Raw genomic sequence first — 14,815 nt, forward strand, 5'->3', positions numbered from 1 at the left:
TTATTAGTGTAAAATTTAGATTCCAGTTCCATTTCTGTATCTATTGAGCATCTGCTCTGAGACAGGCTCTTTGCCAGATGGCTCACTCCTGTAAGAGGTATTGACAACACTTTTACAGATGGAAAACTGAGAGTCTCTGGAAGTTAGTGACATGGCCTGACTTTATACAGAGTGCAAAGTTAGGGAATAATCCACTAGACCACACTCACTGCTGATGCCATTTGTGAGTTTGGGGATCCCCAAGAAACCCTCAGTTCTGATAATGCACTAGAAGGACCTTCAGATTGCCTACAATCTGTTATACTCATGGTTATGGTGTATTACAGTGAACCAGGTTATCATCAGCCAAGGGAAGAGATGCATGGAGTAGAGTCCAGGAGGGTTTCAGATTCCATGCTTCCAATAGTCCTCTCTCCAGGGGGTCTTGGAGAGTGTTAACTTCTCTCAGCAATGATGTGTTTGATATTCGGGGAGTATTGCCAGCCAGGGAGGCTTACCTGAGCCAAAACATACTTAGTCAACTGCCCCTATGGCTGACCTCATTCTCTAGCCCCTCTGGAGGATGGGCTGATACCTTATAACCCAAAACCTCACTCGTAAATCACACAAACTCCCTGGAATGCCCCAGGGCCTCCAGGTAAACCAAAGCAGGACATTCCAAAGGCTTAGAGTACCTGTCAGGAGTCAAGGGCCAGACCTTTCTTTGGACAAGGTCAAGTTCTTTACTCTATGGTAGTGTTTTATGTCTACTAACCCTTTACTTGGTGTTCTTGGCATGGCACCACAGCTGCCTCTCCGTTGGACTGAAGGTCAGTATTTTCTTCTAAGATAGTACAGGGGCTGAGAACCTTATGCACAGGTACTGTCCTTGCCATTACATAGTGCTTAGTGACTTACCTGATTCACCAATTTTTACCCAGTATCAACATTATAATTTAGGATATCTCCATTCCCAAGAAATAGTAAAGATTTAGGCTATGACTCAAGCAGCTTTTCCCAAGACACCATTCTCTTCTTTTTTTTTTGTCTTTTTTTGTTGTTGTTGTTGTTGTTGCTATTTCTTGGGCCGCTCCCACGGCATGTGGAGGTTCCCAGGCTAGGGGTTGAATCGGAGCTGTAGCCACCGGCCTACACCAGAGCCACAGCAACGCGGGATCCAAACCGTGTCTGCAACCTACACCACAGCTCACGGCAACGCCGGATCGCTAACCCACTGAGCAAGGGCAGGGACCGAACCCGCAACCTCATGGTTCCTAGTCGGATTCGTTAACCACTGTGCCACAACGGGAACTCCACCATTCTCTTCTGAAACGTGCCGTTTCTGTCTTTTCTTGGGAGAAAAAAAGTTTAAGTAGTAATAGTAATGAATCATTGCCTGATGCATATAAAGCCATATCATACAAAGCCAAAGAGAGTCTGATAGCATCCTGTGTTTGAATCCATCTTGTGAAGGGTGAGATGTGTCTGACACATAGGCTTTGAAGACAGGTGGGTTGCATTGGTGCAGGTATTGAGACCTTCTGCTGCACAAAATGAATCCCTAGCCCCTACTGAGGGACGAGTAGGGGAGCAGGCATGGTACTTCATGCCCTACAGGGATTTTTTCTGCTCTTTCCAAGGGCACAAGGCAAACACAGGAAGAGTCGCTCTTAATTTGCTCTCAACAAAAGGGCTCTTGACCCATGTAATGTCATTTCCCATGGAGAGCCTTTTTGAAGAGGACCTATCTTTGAGTTAGGTCAACTCATTGTAGATTACGAGGGGGTCTGCGTATGGCCTGCCAGACCTGGAGTAGCTGAAAGGAACCCAGCCTTTTCAGTGAGGCTTGTTCACTATGCAAAGTCCAAATAAACAGTTGCCTCTGAGGTTTTTGAAACCCTGGGTCTTAGAAGAGATCTGCTCCTTTGAAGATGTTTTACGTCCAAGGGTGCTGTTCTGAACATCATTTCCTGCCAAGATTTTCCCCACTGATTTACTATCTGCCTCTCTCCCTTTTGTACTCATGGAACAACAGAGTAAGAGCAGAAAGGCATTTAAGAGAAGAACAAAAAAAAGGGGGGGGGGGACACCGATCCTGTGTAAAGCCACCTGCTGATAACTTGACGGCTGGAAAATGCCTATTTGATCCTGAAAATAGGAAATCGGTTCTAGGTTCAAGGCTTTTGTCTGGCTCACAGTTAACAATCAACCTGTTCTTCCTTTCAGTTAAATGTGTGTTTTTCAACATTGCCTGGTTATACCCGATCCACAGCTCATGCTTCTAGGTAAGCAACAGGATTATATTTGGGAACCAGTCTCTAGAGAGGGGAGAATATCCCACCATGGGTGGTAGCACCAAAGCTGGGCCCTGTTCGGCCTGAGCCGTAGGGTGAGCCAGGGCCCAGGTCACATGACCTGCATGCTCTCCCAGGCCCTGGCTGGAGGATGGAGAGGGCACTCGTTTTCCAAAAGCCCTGGGGCCCACATGTCATTTTAGGACAATTAAACCTGCCTGCTTTGCCTGCAGGGAGCCCAGTGCAGTGGTGATGTCACTGCAAAGCACCTTTTCCCTGGCCTCCAACGTGACGCTGTTCGACCTGGCCGACGGGATGCAGAAATGTGTCAATGCCTGCAGGTCCTCTGCTGAGGTCTGCCAGCTCTTGGGGTCTCAGAAGCGGATCTTTAGAGGTAAGAGAAAGACCCTCTGGGAGGACCCCACCCTTACAGCTAGGCACAGACCTCGGGCAGAGATGTAAGGCATTCGGGGCTCAAGCCCAGGAAAGCTCATCACAGAGGCAGCCTGGCTTTGAAACGTGCATTCAGCCTTTGTGTGTACACACTTTTGTGTACATGTGCAAGGACACACACAGTCCTGTGCACACAGCCTGGAAGTTCCCTTGTCCTAAGCCCACTGCCCCTTCTGTATCTTCTGTACAGCTTCATTATTGGACAGTTTATAGGAGCTGATGTAATGAAGCAGAAATCACTCTTCTTTCCCTCGAAAGGTTCCTACTCTGTCTGGAGAGATAGAAATTCACACACAGGATGTCCATGCTGGTCAGTGACCCCAAACCTTCATCATGAGGGTGACAAAAGCATGTGCGGCATCACCCCCTCTTTCTGTGTATTTGTTTGCAAAATTCTAAATGCACGGAAATGAGGCTAGACGATTATAGGCCAGCCTGCTCCCAGTGTGGTCCATGATTTCTCTTCTCTTGTTCTTTTTCTGTTTTTGTGGAAAGCTTTCACAGTGTGTCTCGTGTGATGCAGATGAAGAAAGGGATTAGGCACAAGTTTGGAAGACAGATGTGGGTCTGGGAAGGGAGGTTTCTTCGGCTCTGGGTTGAGAAAACTCTGCTGGAATCAAAAGTGCTTCCTCGAGCGGGGGGTTTGCCCCCACCGCATCTCCTAAGTGGTCAGAGTTGGCTCATTTTACAGGACTGAGAGGGATGCAGGCGCTGCGTGAACCTCTGCATCTGGTGCCCAGATGCTGGACCCGAGTTGTAGGTAGCAGGTTTGGTATTCTGTCTGCTGGCAGATCCAGGACGTTCCCAGTTGCCAGGGCTTTGTAAAAGCTGGTCCCGAGAGCTCTCTTGGAGGCGGGGGGCTGTGCATTGCAGAGCTGGGAGTGGGGGTGGGGGTGAGGCAGTCAACCTTTCTCTCTGGGATAAGCGCTAGTTTGCCCATATAAGGGCTAGTTATTCATTAGAGGGGGGAAAAAAAGAGTTAAATTTTCTAGAGTTGAAGTTGCGGTCATTCAGCTTCATTGAGGAATTAGCTAAAAATTCCTGCCCCATCATACAGTGTCTAACCTTTGAGGCAGGAACCCTTTGATTTTACTTTCTCTCTCTTGCCAGTGATTCAAGGGTCCCAGTTTTTCCTCCCCAGAAGGTAGGAAGGGGACCTTTCAATTCACTGACCACAGATGGAGTGCATCCCATATGGTCAGCGTTGTAGATCAGGTTACTTTTTTCCCTTGTAAATGCATTTTGGTTCTTGCAAATGAAGTGCCAGCTGTTTGGATTTGTAAGACCCTGCCTTGCCGAGGTCCCATTCTTTTTTTTTTTTTTTTTTTAAAGATTTTTTGTTTGTTTGTTTGTTTTAGGGCGGTGTGAGGGTCATACCAAAATTAAGAGGAAGGCACAGAAATTTCCCATATGCCTCCCGCTCCCACATGTGCTGGTCTCCGTTCTCTGCCTCTCCTTTGGGAGCCCCTGAGAATGAAGATGACCAAGCGTCTTAGCTCAAAACAGCCTCACTTCTCCGTTTTCCCTCCCAGGGCTTCTCCCAGTTTTGCCAACACACCCTGCTTGGTCTCTCGCTCACCCCTCTGAGCGGTGGAGGGTGGGTTGGAGAGCAGGAGCTGCTGGGTCTGACTTCTGGATGTCCCGACCTGTGAGAAGCACTGGGCTACCCTGGATGCTGCCACGGAAAGGGGAGGTTTTTTTTCCCTTCAATTCACAAAGTATTTACTTCCTCGCCTTTCAAAGAAGGGCAGCCCTCATCTCTCCAGAGGCTTCATGAGTCCTTGGAAATCCCCCAGGGAGTGTCCCAGCCTTAGATGTACATGAATTCTCATTGTCTGTGTGGCGGATGTTGTGCCCTGGGAAGGACCATGGGAATCGTGGATGCAGAATAGTCGCATCGCCAGGCTTCAACAGAGACAGTGCTCTGTGTGGTTCCCGGGATGGACTGATGACAGGGTCTTTAAGACCTGTTAGCATAGCTGCCCCTCCATCGCAGAGGCAGAGCCAGCTTTCCCTGGCTTCTCCTGAATCTGTTTCTGTGTGGGGAAGGGCCACTTCAGCAGGGTGAGCAAAATCTGCCAGCAGGCGGGACTCGTGGCCAGGGTAGAGGGCAGTTGTGACATTGGCTTCCAGAAAATATCTAATCAGGCCAGGCAACTCAGGCTGGCTGATGGACAAACTAGGGCCGGCCTGGGCCGCCTTTTGTGCTGGAGGCATTTCTTTATATTGAGGCTTCAGAAAGTTGAGATGACAGATTGTGGCCATTCATACGTCTCTGTGCCAGCTTCACAGTGTTTGTTGGGTGAGATTTTCCATTTTTCATTTTTCTCCCTTAAATACAAACCTTTCACAATAAACAAAGGAAATTCTATCACACACACAAATAGGGTTCAGATTTAGCATGCCAGCATCCACTGATAAAGACAGGAAATTCAGCCCTGAGAGCTGAAGTTGTGTCCTAAACTAACCTCCCTGTGACCAAGCCACCACGGGCCCCAGGCTTTCAAGACACAGAAAAGGAGGCGGATGCTGGGGCCCCTGGTGGGGGGGGGTGTCTGCTCCTGTCACCAGAACCTGCCTGGGGCAGGGGTGGCGGGTATAGTTTTGCTATGTTCAGAACTGGTACCTGGTTTCTGAATCGGTTGGTGTTTTTCTAAGGGGGGAAAAGGGAGCCCACACTTCACTGGCCAGGGTACACGTGGTCCTCCTGCAGCTCTGTCCCCATCCTTGAACTTCATCCAAAAACAACAACATAGATCAGTCTTGCCCTGCCCTCTGCATAGTGTAAAGAAGTTACTGTCTGCTCTCCAGTTGGTCTCATATATTTGTTCTATTGTCTGTGTACTCCAATTACTTGTGGTTTTTCTGTCAGACCTATTCTAGGTGGTAAAAGGCACCCTCATTGTGTCCACTGTATACAAACTCTGAGAAGGTCCTCTGTATATAAACTCAGGGCCTGCTGTACACAACCTCAGAGAGGGCCTGCTGTGGATAACCTCAGAAAGAGTTTGCTGTGCGCAACCTCAGAGAGGGCCACACACATGACAATGAGTACTTTTTGATAAGAATGAAAGAGTCCTTTGTCATCTGTGAAATGAGCATGGCCCACAAGCCCACAGCTGGAAAAAGCCAGGTGGCTGTTAAGTACTGAGGCCTGGAACGATTGGATGTTTGGGATTAGCAAATGCGAACTAGTGTATAGAACGAGTCAACAGCAGTGTCCTCCTGTATAACACAGGGAACTGTATTCAGGATCCTGCAGCTCTTGGAGGCAGGGCCGTACCTTTTAGTGCTGATAAACCGTAATGGAAAAGAATAGGAAGAAGAATGTATCGATGTATAACTGGGCCCCTTTGCTGTATAGCAGAAATCCACACAACATTGTAAGTCAACTATATTTCAAAACATGTTAATTAATTAAAAAAAAAACAACTAAGGCTCTAAAGTGAAGGAGACAGAGCCCAAAAGATTGAGCACCCCCTCTGCTGCCTGTCTGGGTGGGGGCCAGGTGACTGGCGTCCAAAGGCAGCTTTATTGCTCAGGTATCAAGCCCGTGTGTGGACCGGTGTCCGCAAGGTGCTGACGACCTAGAGGCGAGCAAGCCCCCGGGCTGTAAGGTCGGGAGGCTGCAAACTCTGCCGCCCAGGTTACCTTGCACACCTCCCCTTCAAGCATGTCTGTGCGGTGGCAGGCGCTGTTTCCCCTTAGGCCAGACAGATGTGGGGAGAGCCACCCCCCAGCAGGTCTTCCTAACAGAGCGTGGTCCAGCTTTCTGGGTGTGTGCTGATTCTCCCCTGCAGCCCTTGAGCATGGAGGGCACCACCCATCAAGGGCCAGGTTTGCAGAGGATGCTGGAACTGAGGACAGCACCCCATTTCTTCTGGGTTTGCTTTCTGTCCCATGGCAGGCTGCAGAAACTTTTGGTAACAGGCCTGAGCCTGACCTGGGGAAGGGGGGGAGGAGTGGCCTCAGGCAGTGCAGCAGCAGCCTCGAGAGGAGCACACCGGCTCTTGTGGAAACGGTTCTCCCAGCCTCTTGAAATAGAAAGTTCATGCATCTTAATGTTTGACGTGGAGCAAGCTTTGTTTTGTTTCACTGTCTTGTTTTTCCATTCCAGCGGGCAGCTTGTGCAAGCGGAAGACTCCAGAATGTGACAAAGAGACCTCCATCTGTACCGATCTGGATGGGGTCGCACTGTGCCAATGCAAGTCCGGCTACTTCCAGTTCAACAAGATGGACCACTCCTGCCGAGGTACCGGCAGCTCTGGGGTCCTGTGGCCTGAGAGACGGGGAAGGTGCTTTTCTCTGCCTGGGTTGCTCTCTCTGCTCTAGGGGTGACTGTTCTAATCTGGGGGTAACCAGTTCTGGTGATTTTACTCCCAGCAGGATTGAATGCATTATCTCCTTGGAATAATAGCATTATTTCTGACTGGTACACACTGCTCTGGCCAATCAGATTGAAAGGGAAAGAAAAGAGAAGGGAATGCCTGTGGTGGCCAGGTCTTTTCTTTCTTTTCTTTTCCCCCCTATTTAGGGAAAATTAGAAAAATTATTGTTTGAATTCCCAAAACTTTATTCTATTGTATGTTGATCTTTTAAAATGGAAATATCTGGAGTTCCCTTTGCGGCTCAGTGGGTTAAGAACCCAACTGTTGTCTGTGAGGATGTGGGGATGCAGGTTTGATTCCCTGGCCTCGATCAGTGAGTTAAGGATCTGGCGTTGCCCCAAGCTGTGGTGTAGGTCACAGATGCTGCTCAGATCTGCTGTTGCTGTGGCTGTGGTGTAGGCTGGCAGCTGCAACTCTGATTCCACCCCTAGCCCGGGAACGTCTATATGCCGCAGGTAAAAAGAAAAATAAATAAATAAATAATACAATGGGAATACCAGCATGGAGGCAGGGCTATACCTCTCAGTGGCAGCTGGTAGCTCGGGAGACCTGAGTCCGAGCCCCACGGTGCCTGCTGGGCATCCATCATCTCAGGGAAGTCACGTGGCTTTCCTGAGCCTGAGTTTCCCCTTCTGTGAAGTGGGTACAGGGAGACCACGTTGGATAGACTAAGAATCAAAGGGCAGTGACTGTGGAGATGCTCTGTGGGCCGTCTGCATTTGCACCTGTATCTTACCCAGGTTGAGCCAACAAGTTCTGGTCTTAAAAGTGTCATGGCACAAGCCTCATTCTGCTAATGTCTTTGGTGAGGATTGAACTCATCCAGTTTGAAGTGAAGGCTGCTCAGTGAGTGCAGTGCAAGGACAGTGCTCCAAAGCACAATGAATTCAAGCCTGGCACTCTGGGTACCCTGAGTTACCTGCTGCAATCCACGATCACAGGAAAACTAGCATCATAAAGGCATCGTGGAGCCTTAAACCTCCCATCACATGAGAACGCGTTTGGCCCAGTTTTTCTGCTCAGTCAACGCCTGCTGGTGACAGATGTACTAGAATCTGAGTACAAATCGCATCCTGGGGAAAGGGGACATGCTACTTATTTCAGGACTTCCCCTGAGAGGAGAGGATAAAAATACATCTCGGGGCAGTGCTCTCACCCTGAGCTCCAGACCCTCTGACTTCAGTGCTTTGAAAGTGCACCTCCTCAGCTCTGCGTGAGGCCCTGGGAGGGGTGTATTGGGTGGGGGGCTTGGATGCTTCCTGGTTCCCTCTTATCTGATCTCATGCAAAGTGCTCCTGGCCCATCTTAGAGATTGGGCCTTGAGCCCACTTCCTGTGGGAAGGTGCCCTCTGTTGATGTCCCTGGAGCCCGGGTGGCCGTGCAGGGCAGAGGAGCGGTGGTTTCTGTACACAGAGCCTCAGCGACTGGCCAGGGTGGGGTGGGGGGAGGGGGGCTTAAGAGCAGCTGGGCCACCTCTGCTTTTGGCCAGTTCCCTCTCTTTCCAAGTCAGCCGCTTCCTAACGGTGTCACCTCCAGACTAGCATTAGCAACAGCAGAGCTGTCCAAGGTTGACCAGATGCACGGACACAGGCATCAGCCCCCTTAGGTTTATCACTAATGACCTGAGAATCAGCACAAGGAAACCCAGTTAGCTTCAGGGCTCAGGGCCGAGGCCCCGCACAGCCTCCTTTCTGCAGTCTCCAGTGAGTAGATTTGCATCCAAGGCTATCAGCGCTCCCCTTGAACGGATCCCCAAGCTCCTTGGGCCACAGCCCAGTCAGCTGGGTTCTGAGGGGTTACAGTGACATCTTCTGGCCATTGGTGCGGGAACACAGGGATAGTTAAGAGGCATGCTGTTTCTCAGACTTCTCAAATCTGGGGTCATAATGGGGTATAAATGGGCAAGAGAGGCATATAGGATGTGTTTTATAAATCTCTGCAATTCATAGCTGGACATCAGCAAGTATGTATTTTTTCTGTTGTACACACACACACACACACACACACACACACACACACACACGACGCTTCTTAGTGTCTCCTAAAATGTCTTTACCAGACTCTCAAAGCGTCATGTAAAATTAAAGTAGGTGTCCTTTGCCTAGGGGTCTTGGCCTCCTTCCATCACCCAGGCATCCTGATGAATTCCAGCCCTCTGCCTGCAGGTCTCTTTCTCTGCCCAGCCTGCACATGCCTTGGGTGCCTGCCTCTGGAGCTTGCTGGCACACTTTGGGTTCTGCAAATGTCTGTTGAAGGAACAGATGGATGGTAGGGCAGGGAATGTGGTGGGCCAAGATTGGCAGGTCTTGATACAGTTTGTGGCAAGGGGTCAAAAGAGCCTCGAGGATACCACCACTCACTGATTTTATTTAAAAGCCCAGAAGGGTTGAATTTGCTCGAGTTCCTTATTACTGGGGAAGCCCACTTTGGGCATATATACTGGCTGTTGCCACGCTTACTTCATCACCAGCACTTCAAGGGTCAGAGGCCCTCCAGGGCATGGAGATGAGGAGCTGGGTCCTAAGGCACACAGGAGCGCCTATGGTAAGCTTTCCTTCCAAGAGCCCCAAGAGCAGTGCCAGCCCCACAGTAGCGCTCAGTCCTTGACGAATGACTGAGTGAGCTCATCTGAAGTAAGGAAACGTCATTACACCAGGGAGCCAGACCACTTTTGAAGTGACATGAAAACAGCCCAGCCCATCAGCTTGTGGGCAGGACAACAGATGGACCTCACATCTGGCGGGATGACAGCCACGGGGTGGAAAAGCTCCCACCCAGCAGATGAGGTTTGGGTGGACAGATTCGAGGTAAAAACATTTCCAGGAAGAAGAGTTCAGAATAGAACGACTGGGTGACATCAGCCTGCCTCAGGGCCGAGATGGGTGGGGAGGAGCCGCCACTGGGAAGCTGGCAGTCCCTGCACAGCTGTCCTGCAGGCAGAGCTGTGGGTCACCCAGGGGCAGCCTCCCCGCTCCCACGACCTAGCCATAGCACAAGGATGGCCAGGGCATGTGGCTTTCCACGCCAGGGAGGGAGGCGGGCTCCACTTGTTCCCTAGAGAAGGCCCCCCTTGAGTCATGCCAGCTCAGAGAACTCAGAGGACACAAAGGTATCAAAGATTTGGGAGATGGGCCATGTTCCTCCTTCCCCAATATGGGATATGAATCTGCTCTACCTCGGTGCAGAAAAGATTTGAAGTGCCTAATGAAAATTCATTGTAAATAAAATAAGATTTAATATAAAGGGAAATCAGCTTGAAGGAGACATACAGTGACTACTTTGTTGAGGCTAGCAGGAAAGTGAGCCTGCAGAAAGAAAATAAAAGGGGGGAGGGGAGAAGGAAAGAAAGAAGAAAGATAGATGGAGAAAGGAAGGAAGGAAGGGAGTTCCCATTGTGGCTCAGTGGGTTACAAACCTGACTGGTATTCATGAGGATGTGGGTTCGATCCCTGGCCTCACTCAGTGGGTTAAGGATCCAGCATTGCTGAGAGCTGTGGTGTAGGTCACAGATGAGGCTCAGATCCCCTGTTGCTGTGGCTGAGGCATAGGCCAGCGCCTGCAGCTCTGATTTGACCCCTAGCCTGGGAACTTCCATGTGCTGTGGATGTGGCCCTAAAAAGCCAAAAACAGAAGGAAGGAAAGGAGGGAGGGAGAAAGAAAGAGCAGGAAGAGCAGTGTTAAGCACATCTATGTAGTTAACGTTATCCTGCACCGATCCTTAAAGGAGGATGCAAGAGGGCTGTGAGAGGTCCCCCTTGTCCCAGTCTGCACATGCAGCCCCTGAGCCCGAGTGCTGCTGAAATGCACTTCTCGCCATCAACATGTGTCCAGGGGATCGCTGCTCTAGTCCATGTACCTTCTCTTTCCCGTGATCTTGTATGCAGCATATATCATACATTAAACATGAATCAAATTTCTGTCATTCCTTGCAGTAATGAATTTGAATGAGGCTATTTTTTATTGTCTGCTTTCATCCAAGCATGCTTTACAGCTCATTCTGTGATCTGTGTTCGGTCAGTTTATTGTAGTGTGGAAAATGTTCCGTGATCAGATAAATTCAGGAACTGCTGATCCAGGGAAATGGCTGGCCCACGGGCCTTCAGTGAAGCAGTGGTCCATGAGCCGCACTGCCAGAGGGTTCAAAGCCATGGTCTTGGGTGGCGTGCCACTTAGGGCTCATCTAGGAATGTCCACAATCGCCTGCACAGACCACCGGGTGAGCATTCTCCTACGGAAGCCAAGGCCCCCACCAGGTGGCTCTGAAGGCATCACAGCTCTCATTTCCTCACGGAAGGGGACTGAGGGTGCCAACAGCAGGTTAACCATTTGACTTTCTTAAAGAATATGAAGCATTTGTCTTTGTGTTTATGGAAGGATGTTCCACGGGGCCACAGAGAACGGCTAAAAAGAATCTCATTGGCTGGATGATAATTACAGCTACGCACATTCAGTTAATGGTTACTATGTGCCAGGGGCTGTGCTGAGTCATTTGCGTGCCTTGTGTTACTTAATCCCTTTCTCGAAACTATAAAACAGGTATTATTGTTCTCAGTATTACTATTATCCTTTGTTTTCTTGGTGGGAAACTGAGAGCCACAGAGGGTAAGAAATGTTTTGGATAAAATTAATATTAAAGCTGGCAACAGAATCTAGACCAGATAATAGATCATTCTAAAGCTAATTGCAGCCTTCTGGTTAGAATGTTCTTGTGGATCTTGGGGTGGCTGGGGTTTAAGTGTCACTTTGGGCCAGGAGAGGTCAGTAGACACATTCATGGATTTTCCTTTTCTCTTCCAGCATGTGAAGATGGATATAGGCTTGAAAATGAAACCTGTACGAGGTAGGCTCTGTGTTCTTCTGATCCATTTGTTCCAAACCTTATTTAGAAGTTACTCAGGTTATTTCTTTTGCTGTTTGAAACTAATGCTTCTTCTTTGTCCACTTGCAGTTGCCCATTCGGCCTTGGTGGTCTCAACTGTGGAAACCGTGAGTATGCAGGAGTGAGAGAAGCCCTTTCCGGAGGAGCCTGACCCCCTCTGAGGCTTGATCAATAAACTAGGCATGAGGTGTTCAGCCGTGGGGGAGGGACCCCACCCCAGGAGAATAGAAGGGGCTTCTGAGTGCTTCCTGAAGGGACAGGATGGGAGATTTGGGGCAGACTCTTGGGCAGGCATGGAGGAAGAAGGAGTCCAGGTAGAAGAAACACTCTAAACAAAGGTCTTGGGGCAGCCTGGGCCCCTGGATTTCTGGACAGTGTGTCAGTGGGTGTGGCTGAGGATAGAAAGAGAAGAAGGTGATTTCACTTTTTTTTTTTTGTTTTTTTGCTATTTTTGGTTTTTTTAGGGCCGCACCTGTGGCATATGGAGGTTCCCAGGCTAGGGGTCCAATCAGTGCTGTAGCCGCTGGCCTACACCACGGCCACAGCAACGCAGGATCCAAGCCATGTCTGCAACCTACACCACAGCTTACGGCAATGCCGGATCCTTAACCCCTGAGCAAGGCCAGGGATCAAACCTGCAACCTCATGGTTCCTAGTCGGATTCATTTCTGCTGCGCCACGACGGGAACTCCTCATTTTTTTATTTGATATTTGTCCTTGCTTTCTCTCACTTTGCTCATTCTACCAAAAGAGCAGTATTTCTAGTCACTTCAAGGAATCTGATTCATCTATGTTGTTTCTTGAGGATACATTCATTTTCTATATTATTATTTCCTCTCTCTAAGTTCAGTGGATATCATTTCCAGGTTTTTTTAAAATTATTTTTATTTTTTCCATTGTGGTTGGCTTACAGTGTTCTGTCAGTTTTCTACTGTACAGCAGAGTCACCCTGTCACACATATAAATACAATCAAATATAAAAATGAAATCACCAAATATAAAAATAGTATGATTGAAACACTTTTCCAATAATTTAAAAGTCTAGAAGAAATGAAAAAATTTCGACAAATGTATCTTTTTAAACAGAAAACTATTATTTCTGCAATCTAAATTCTCAATACTAATTTAAAAAAATAAACCTATAATTAAAAGCCTTCCCCCCAAAGAATCTCCAAAAAAAAAAAAAAAGGTAGAGAGTCGGGGGTTAGGTTGGCAGAGTATTTGGGCACCAGACTGTTGAAGATTTTGGTGGAGGCTGAGCGTTTAGACTCTAATCAATAGCCACTGTGGAACTAGCAAAAGTCTTAGAGCAAGAAAGCAGTTTAATCAGGACAATCAGGTCGGGTTGCAGTGAGGAGGACAGAGGAGAACACGGGCCCCTTTAGACCAGCAGCATCAGGACGGTCCCCTGCTCCCAATAGACATCTGCCCTCCTGCAGGGCTCAGGGTCGAGGAGTGATAACTGCTCGTGGCACATATCCCACTCAGTTCAGTTCTTTGAGGAAAGAAGTTGGTATTCATTTCAGACCACGTTCACGGGCATTTTCTTATCTTGAGACCTGAGAAACTGAAGTCACCCTCAGATTTACTGAGAGAAATTCTGGGACATAGGATGTAACAGGAATAGGAACCGTCAGTGCTTTACGTTAGGATGGCTTTGTCCTTCACCTGTAGGCGAATGTGCCGACAGTCCATGTTCTGAGTCTGCTAGTCCACAAGTAGACACGACTTTATTGAACAAGAGAGGCTTCTCTCACCCCAGCACTCAGAAATTCCAAGGGTTTTAGCAGCGCTCGTGCTGGGAACTGGGGGTGAGGATAGATGGAGATTTCACGTGATGGCACAAGGTCACACACGGGTGTACTTGGTTTAATAAGGGCATGAGTGAGACGAGGTGAGAGTGTGGAGATGTGGCCACTCCAGGGGTGAGCCAGGGAGCAGGAGGTGAGAGAGCCCACCCGTCAGTCCTCCACACATAGAATGAAACAGAGGAGTTTCTGTCATGGCTCAGTGGTTAATGAATCCACCTAGGAACCATGAGGTTGCGGGTTCGATCCCTGGCCTCGCTCAGTGGGTTAAGGATCTGGCGTTGCCCTGAGCTGTGGTGTATGTAGGTCACAGACGCGGCTCAGATCCCGTGTTGCTGTGGCTCTGGCATAGGCCGGTGGCTACAGCTCCGATTAGACCCCTAGCCTGGGAACCTCCATATGCCACGGGCACGACCCTAGAAAAGGTAAAAAGACCAAAAAAAAAAAAAAAAAAAAAGTATGAAGCAGAACCTCATACCTGCTGGTGGTCAAACAGCTCCCTAAACAGGTTTTGCTCTGTGAATGCTTCCTATTTCTCAGGGAGTGGAAGCGTGAAAGTGGATACAGGGAAAAGCCCTAGAAAGGGTTGAAGGAAAAGGGAATGCAGGGCATTCATTGTTCTAGGTGGCCGGTAGTGGTTTGTTTTTCAGAAATCATTAAATACGTGTATGTCTGGAGATAATCTACCTCTACATCCATTGCCATCCTGTGAGTTCCTGTGTCTCCCCAGGATGTGGGTGGGGTCTGGGAAATAGCAGGATTTCTCTCCCAACCCAAGTCTTTTTCCTCCCCTTTTATTGGCTCCATCATGATTGTGTCCAGCAGAGGGCAGACTCCTGCCTGGATGACTAGCTCCCCTGCCACCTTCCCTTGGTGACTGGTTAATCTCCGATGGTGTGAATATCACTTTACAACTTTGATGCTGTTTTAGTTTCAGGGTTGCAAAGCAATTAATAGTCACTGATAATAAATAGTGCCTGCCACTTGCCCCTGTATCTGCAGGCTCAGATCAGC

The 14,815-nt window shown here is 48.9% G+C and overlaps 1 protein-coding gene across 1 annotated transcript in view; it reads left to right on the top strand.

The window, feature by feature from the left end:
• The window catches only part of HEG1 (heart development protein with EGF like domains 1), a 90,620-nt gene that overhangs the window by 54,842 nt on the left and 20,963 nt on the right, over positions 1-14,815 (top strand). Inside the window, exons 12-16 of the mRNA XM_084990919.1 lie at positions 2,206-2,264; positions 2,507-2,667; positions 6,844-6,978; positions 11,912-11,954; positions 12,063-12,100. Of these exons, the coding sequence (XP_084847045.1) occupies positions 2,206-2,264; positions 2,507-2,667; positions 6,844-6,978; positions 11,912-11,954; positions 12,063-12,100 (436 nt within the window). The remainder of the gene's footprint in view (positions 1-2,205; positions 2,265-2,506; positions 2,668-6,843; positions 6,979-11,911; positions 11,955-12,062; positions 12,101-14,815) is intronic.

The sequence above is a fragment of the Sus scrofa genome, chromosome 13 (genome assembly GCF_054392235.1).
Source record: "Sus scrofa isolate SSC_HxYL_T2T_F1_AM1 chromosome 13, Sscrofa_HxYL_maternal_Yorkshire_Landrace_v2.0, whole genome shotgun sequence".
NCBI classification, from domain to species: Eukaryota; Metazoa; Chordata; class Mammalia; order Artiodactyla; family Suidae; genus Sus; species Sus scrofa.